The following is a 7399-nucleotide window of genomic DNA, read 5'->3' on the forward strand; positions in this document are numbered from 1 at the left end:
GGCATAATTCTTACCAAACCACATGACCTTTGTTTTGGAGGTGTTCAGAACCAGGTTAAGGGTAGAGAAAGCTTTTTGGACACTAAGAAAGGTTTGTAGAGCATTTTTCTTGAAATCCAGGGAGGGGTCAGCTGAGTATAAGACTATCATCTGCATATAAATGGATGAGTGAGTTCCTGCTGCCTGAGCTATGTTGATACAAATTGAGAAGAGCTTGGGGCCTAGGATTGAGCCTAGGTGTATTCCCTTGGTGACAGGCAGTGGCTGAGGCAGCAGATTTTCTGACTTTATACACTGCACTCTTTAAGAGAGGTAGTTAGCAAACCAGGCCAAAGAGCCCTCAGAGACACCAATACTCCTTAGCTGGCCCACAAGAATGGAATGGTCTACCGTCTCAAAAGCTTTGGCCAAGTCAATAAAAATAGCAGCACAATATTGCTTAGAATCCAGGGCAATGGTGACATCATTGAGAACCTTTAAGGTTGCAGTGACACATCCATAACCTGAGCAGAAACCAGATTGCATACCCAAGAGAATACTATAGACATCAAGAAAGTCAGTCAGTTGATTATTGACATGTTTTTCCAACACTTTTGATTAACGGGGCAAAATAGAAATAGCCCTATAACAGTTAGGATCAGCTTGATCTCCCCCTTTAAATAAAGGACGAACTGTGGCTGCCTCCCAAGCAATGGGAACCTCCCCAGGAATGAGAGACAGGTTAAAAAGCAACCTTAAAGAAGCAAGAGGCTAAACCATCTGACCCAGAAGTTTTTTGGGGGTCAAGTTTAAGGAGCTCCTTTAGCGCTTCGGACTCAGTGACTGCCTGCAGGGAGTAACTTTGTAGCGGGGCAGGGGGAAAAGGAGAAGCATCGGGGATAGTCGCATTAGAAGGGGTGGAAGATGAGGAAATGTTGGACGGGCAAAGAGGCAGAGTCAAATAGGAATCCTGACATAATGCATTGGTGATTAAAGAGCTCAGCCATGTACTTCTTGTCAGTAACAACCACATCATCAACATTAAGGGACATGGGCAGCTGTGAGGAGGAGAGTTTATTCTCTGGGTCTTTAACTGTTTTCCAGAACTTCTTGGGGTTAGACCCACAGAGAGAGAGAGAGAGACCTGCCCCTTAAAGTAACTAACTTTGGCCTTCCGGATAGCCTGAGTGCACTTATTTCTCATTTGCCTGAACGATAGCCAGTCAGCTTGAGTATGCGTGTGCCGAGCCTTTCGCCAAATGCAATTCTTGAGGTGGAGTAACTCTTGTAAGATCACTGTCAAACCAGGGGCTGAACCTGTTTTTAAATCTAATTTTCTTCATGGGGGCGTGTTTGTTAACAATACCACTGCAAATACCAAAAAGGAATCAAGCTGATTCCATACCATTTTACAGATGTTCTTGATAAGAAGATTGAGAAAGCCTTATCAGCTTACATTTTGTGTGTGTGTGATAACGCTCACCATGATAATAATAATGTGGGTGTAAATGTTTGGAATCCCGAGACACTGGTTGCCATGCCCTGCAAGAATGGGAGGGGGTTTTATGGGGAAGGGGTGATCCTCAGTGGGGGGTGATAGGTTCCCGGATTGAGATTTTCGCCATTTTTTTTTACTCCAGTACAACCGGTGGGGTGGAAACGCCACTGATCTATCCGTTGATTTCACAGGACCCGCCGACAGATTGACCTAGTAGCAGCAACTGTCGAGCATTTTTTATCAATTTGTCAGTTTAAACTAAACTTCGCCACTCGCAACAAAATGGGCGACCGGGACGATTTAGTATATCAGGCAAAACTCGCCGAGCAGGCGGAAAGATATGACGGTAAGATATACAAATGTATTATTCGATGGAGGGACATGTTCGCCGTTGTCCCCTCCAGCTAGCTAACGGTAGTAGCTTCCAACATAGCTAACACTTGCACTCACCCTCCTCCCTCTTGCAGGGGCGAGGATGGTGATGTCAGTGCGCTAACGTTAGCTAGCTAGTTAGCCTGAGCTAACGCATTGGCTTAACTAGGGAGCCGTGTTACTAGCATTAATTAGCCAATACGATAGCTACTCAACTGTCCAGATTTGTTCAAAGATATGGATAATTTAAAGAGAATACAAAATGGCGGATTATCGATGGTGCGAGAGCTAGGTAGCTAGTAAGCAAGTGGTGGTGGTGGTGGTGGGGGGGGGGGTGGCTAGCTAGCTAACTAGCGCGTTAGCAAACTAACGTTAGCTGTGCTACAGGACCTATGTGGGGATTACTTTTCCCGAACAATGTCAGCCAATTTAAGTTTATACTACATTACTAGCTATAATATAACATGAGATCACTATGTACATCTGTTGGCCAGCCAAATACCCACGTTTGCGAACATTCTCGTGGTCCAACGTTTTAGCCTGCTATCTGGGTGTGACGTATCGACGGCTGACCTTAAATAAAACCGACGCCCCAATGATAAGCAATTTTGCCGTAGTTCAGTTAGAGAGAACATGTCTGTCAATTGGCATGAAGCTGTTTTTAGATGTGTGATTACAAGGCATGATCATGTGTCAGATTACGGAACCCTGGCCACATGCAACTTTGATTTGCCCCGAAATAAAAACCAGCTTCATTTCACTCCCAAATCAAACGCGATTCTTCAGACGTGCGGCTCTCATTCTTGACATTGACGTAACTACCGGTTTCTTAAAGGTATGATTATGTACCTTGTCACTGGGTGTATGTTCATGCAAAATGTAAGCCTACATGCAGATGCTACCTCCCAAGATTGTATTATCCAGAACCTGTGTTCATAAAGCTCATCAAAGTAGGCATGCCGAGCAAGTATCAGGTCTCACCTGTTCCTTATAATCATATGAATTATGGTCGATTAGGCAAAATTGATTAGCACACCTACTCTGAGATGCTTTGTGAATACAGAAATTATAATCTTTAACTTCAGCATAAGAAAGGTCTGTAATGTGAAGTCATCAAATGTTGTCCCCTAGTTTTACATTGGATCGGATCTTTCAGCACCAATGACTTCCTCTCTCCTCCCCACAGAAATGGTGGAGTCCATGAAGAGAGTGGCCGGGTTGGATGTGGAACTAACAGTCGAGGAGCGAAACCTACTATCAGTGGCCTACAAAAATGTCATTGGGGCGAGGAGAGCATCATGGAGGATAATCAGCAGTATTGAACAAAGGGAAGAAAACAAGGGTGGAGAAGACAAATTGAAAATGATCCGGGAATACAGGCAAACGGTGAGTAAGCCCAGAAGGATGAGTCATTCTGAGTGCATTAGTGTAGTGCGAGAGAGATCTGACATGATGAGAGAGGCATTTGAGCTGCAGCCCTCTTAAAGCAATATGGTAGCATTTCCACTGGAGAAAATGTTGAACATTATAAAATAATTTAGGCTAATTCACCCGAATGATACCATTTGTGTATTGCTGCGTGTTGTGCCTAACATTGTGTCAGTGGCTGGTCATTCATTGAGTTATTTTTTTCTCTCTCCTGCAGGTTGAGAATGAGCTGAAGTCAATCTGTAATGACATTCTTGATGTACTGGACAAGCACCTTATTCCAGCTGCTAATACGGGAGAGTCCAAGGTCTTCTACTACAAAATGTACGAGCCTCTGCTTTTGTTGTCGATTTGTTGTTTAGGAATAGATGCTTGATAGATGGTTATTGCAGTTTTTTAAACAACCAGATTAAAACAGTATTCCACAACTCTAATGGCTCTAGAATAAGCATAGAACAGGGATTGTGGTTCTTCCTGCTAAATCAGGAATTCCTGCTTTTCTAACATTTACTCCATTCGTTGATCATTGAATCGGACCTATCCCCTAGATGTTTTAGGTTGTCACGGCCCTGAGTTGGGAACATAGTTGTTTTTCACATGGACCCATGTTTTCACGGAGCCTTTGTGTCTTTTACACCACGATGGCCCGCTGATTCTTCTCTGTCTTGCTCTTCCCTCAGGAAAGGCGATTACCACAGGTATCTGGCTGAGTTTGCCACCGGGAACGACCGGAAGGAGGCTGCAGAGAACAGTTTGGTCGCCTACAAAGCTGCTAGCGACATCGCCATGATCGAACTGCCACCGACACACCCCATTCGCCTAGGCCTCGCTCTTAACTTCTCCGTATTTTACTATGAAATCCTCAACTCGCCCGACCGCGCGTGCAGGCAAGTACCTCGCACCGCTCTCCTCAATAGACTTCTAATTTAGAGCTCTAATTAGGCTGTTGATCATGTGTGCTCAAACGATTCAGTAAGGTGACTTATTTCCTTGACACGAGTGCGACATAAGACCAGTGTTTTGTACTGCAGGTTGGCGAAGGCTGCGTTCGATGACGCCATCGCAGAGCTGGACACGCTGAGCGAAGAAAGCTACAAGGACTCCACACTAATCATGCAGTTGTTACGTGACAACCTGACACTATGGACTTCAGACATGCAGGGAGATGGTAAGCGTGAGTGAGAGCTCACCCACCTGGATTTTTCCAATGCATGGAGGAAGTTGGTAATGTTATTAATGGGGAAATTGCTTTGAGGGGACATGCTCAATTCCTTAATTTCTTCCAGTCTGAGGTATATTTACAATATTACAGCAGTTTGCCTCTGCTATTTTGTTTTTGTATGCCCATTACAACGTTTGTGAACGGATGCTATCCTACCAGAAAAGAGTAGCACTGTGTTTCCTATAGGTGTGTGCTGTTGGTAATTTGGCTCTTTTCAAAGCTGCTGACATGGATCATTACACACACTCTTAACGTCTCTAACCCAACCTTGTGCCTTTCAACCTTTCACTTCCTTCTGCATTGCTTAGTGGTCCCCTCTCTGCCCTCTAGAGCTGTAGCTTTTTTAACCTTCATCTTAACGTCCAACTCATCTCTCCTCTCTCCTTCCATCTGTGTAGAGTCCTAAAGGAGCAAAACAGCTGTTCATTTCCCATAATCTGTACTTTGTAAGTGTTTTCTGCCCTTCCCTTGGTTTGAATCATTTGTTCTGTCCCCCTTCACTACTAACTCACTGCAATGCCGCTCACCCATTTGGTTTGTGTCACCGGGAAAGTTGTATGTATGAATCTGTCTTTCTACATAGTGATTTTTTTTTAGCACCGGTGTATCAGTAATGCATTTAGTTTGAAGGTAACCTGGAGCGAATGTCTCTTTCTTATGATTTCCACATGTCTTGGACAGCTGACCGATTATTGTTTTGTTTTTTATACTGGTGAGCGAGTATCGTCTTTCAGCTGGAACCATTTTAGGTCCAGTAAAGAACAGCTCTGTAGGTAACACGGTAACTATCTTTCTCTGTGGGGCTGCGAGGTGTCTCACCAAGTTAGAACATGGGTTTGTGTGTAGAGTCTGGCGCTCTGTAGTCGCCTGCCTGATCCGTTGACGTACAGTGCTTGATCTCCGTAGCTATTGTCAGAGCCGTGTATTGTGGAGACTGGAGGACTTAACAGCATGGCACCAATTGTTGAGGCTGTGTGGGATATCCTGTCTGTCTTTGACTGGGTGACATACATCTACATCCAGTCCCATAATCGCTCTGCTCTGTCATTCTGTCTGCCTGGCGTCCTGTAGCATGACACAACTAGACAACTGTCTCACTAACGACAGAATGCCAGTACAATAGAGTGGCTTGTGTTGGAATAGAATACTGGGGTGCAGGTGAGTCTTGGGCAGATCTGTCGAGGGATTTAAAGATTGGATGTCACGGTGTTCGCTAAATGGCTTATAAATCATGGAATGAGTAGGCTATGGGGAAATTGACAAATCAAACGCTTCTCAATTGTAAACGGAAGTCATCTGTCAGGTTGTCGTCAAGTAGGGCCTATATAGGACGTTTCAGTTTATAGCTATTTAATTACTATAAGAGTTGTCTTTATTTGATTGAAGCGCTGCAGTAGTTCTTTTGATATGGCCTACAAGGTTGTAGATGGTGGTTGACGTTTCACTGCATGTGCTAAGATGTTTGACACACTGAATGAAACCACTGCTGGGCTCACTTCGGCCTGTCCACCTGTAACTTTGGAGACTGTAGATTAAAACTTGCACCGGAGTAATGCAATACTTCCACAGCATCTCAATATGTTTGATGTTTGGCCACTGAGTCTGATCACCTAGACTGAGGATTGTCTCTGGTGTACATAACCTGAAAGCCCAGCCCTCACCGTCCATTTCTCTTGTTTTCAAGCAGGTGAAGAACAGAACAAAGAGGCGCTGCAAGATGTGGAGGATGAGCCCCAGTGAGACATTACAGCCAACCTGAGACCCCACCCACCCCACCCCCACACACAAAAAACTGTGGCCGCCACGCCCAAGTGACCGCGGCTCTCAGCAGCTCTCTGGCCACATGGTCTTAGAAATAATCAGTCATTGTTATTATTTGTTTTTGTTTTTGTTTTTTTGCCCTTTAATTCAATTCAAATATAAATACCACTTAATTGAGACAATAAATACAATTTTGGAAAGGCAAAGAGTCCCTGGTTTATTTTATTTTTCTTGGTACACGCGGTTCTGAAAAAATTCTTTGTTTTCATTATTGTATTGTTTTAATTTTGTTTTGTTTATGCTCTTTCCTCAATATTTTATCAGTTGCTGGATGTATTTTGAGATTTCTTTTTCTTAATGTAATTACAGAAATTAACTTTTATTACTGATACGTCTATTAGTTGTGGGAGCTGTAATATTTCTGTTAGTGAGAGATGCAAATCATTAATCCTTTTTAAGGGCAAGTCTAAACAAAGTCCTCTTTCGTGAACCTAGTTTATCAGAGGAAGTTGGCAAAATTCTTGATATCCACGTGGAGCAAAATGCTTAACTTTTACACCATAGTGATTCTATTGTGATGTTTTGGATTGTATGTTGTGCTAAAATACTGTATTGCGAATACTTGCTGATTTCAGATGAGGGCTGGTAGCCGTAAAAATCAGAGGAAGCGTTGCGTTAACAGACAGTTCTCGACTGGCTTCTGTTGCAAGATGACAGGGTTCTAAATAGATGATTTCAAGCCTGCATGAGTTCATTAATTTTCTGCCTCTTTCCCCTCCTTTTATATAGCTCAATGTTTTCCTTTTCTTCTAGCTTCATTATGTGTAACTTACAGCTAATTTGTACTACTGGATATCTGACTGGAGCCACAATCTGTATTGTTCTTACTGAAACACAGCATGGAATTAACATTAAACAATCTAAATTAAACATACCGAAATGTCTGTTGGTGTTGATTACATCAAACGATGAATTCATGCTTCTTAATTCTTTTTGGGGGGCTTTTCAAAAAGCATCGGAGTAAAGCCATGGTATTGTTTTTTTTGAACGTAGTTAGAAATGACTCACAAAATGGAAGCTTGCCTGTTGGCTGTATGCCCATTTATTTACGGTGGGCCATGTTAAGCCCCTGTCATTTG

At 43.2% G+C, this 7399-nt stretch overlaps 1 protein-coding gene across 4 annotated transcripts; it reads left to right on the forward strand.

Moving 5' to 3' along the window:
- Positions 1 to 1528: 1528 nt before the first annotated feature.
- LOC110503644 (14-3-3 protein epsilon) lies at positions 1529 to 7195 on the forward strand. 4 transcript variants are annotated; one of them, XM_021582083.2, is made up of 7 exons: positions 1529 to 1823; positions 3036 to 3235; positions 3495 to 3601; positions 3958 to 4164; positions 4309 to 4445; positions 4898 to 4945; positions 6184 to 7195. In XM_021582083.2, exons 1-6 carry the CDS (start codon positions 1760 to 1762, stop codon positions 4903 to 4905), a joined length of 723 nt encoding a protein of 240 aa, XP_021437758.1. In that variant the 5' UTR covers positions 1529 to 1759; the 3' UTR covers positions 4906 to 4945; positions 6184 to 7195. The 4 variants fall into 4 exon arrangements, with proteins under 4 accessions (XP_021437758.1, XP_021437757.1, XP_021437754.1 ...); XM_021582082.2 differs by having other exon boundaries at positions 6187 to 7195; XM_021582079.2 differs by lacking the exon at positions 4898 to 4945.
- Positions 7196 to 7399: the final 204 nt, after the last annotated feature.

The sequence above is a fragment of the Oncorhynchus mykiss genome, chromosome 24 (genome assembly GCF_013265735.2).
Source record: "Oncorhynchus mykiss isolate Arlee chromosome 24, USDA_OmykA_1.1, whole genome shotgun sequence".
NCBI lineage: Eukaryota > Metazoa > Chordata > Actinopteri > Salmoniformes > Salmonidae > Oncorhynchus > Oncorhynchus mykiss.

Coding starts and splice junctions, on each gene's coding strand:
- LOC110503644 (XM_021582079.2), top strand. CDS start 1,760: ATGGGCGACCGGGACGATTTAGTATATCAGGCAAAACTCGCCGAGCAG. Junction 1,824..3,035: donor GCAGGCGGAAAGATATGACG/GTAAGATATACA, acceptor TCCTCCCCACAG/AAATGGTGGAGTCCATGAAG. Junction 3,602..3,957: donor AAGGTCTTCTACTACAAAAT/GTACGAGCCTCT, acceptor CTCTTCCCTCAG/GAAAGGCGATTACCACAGGT.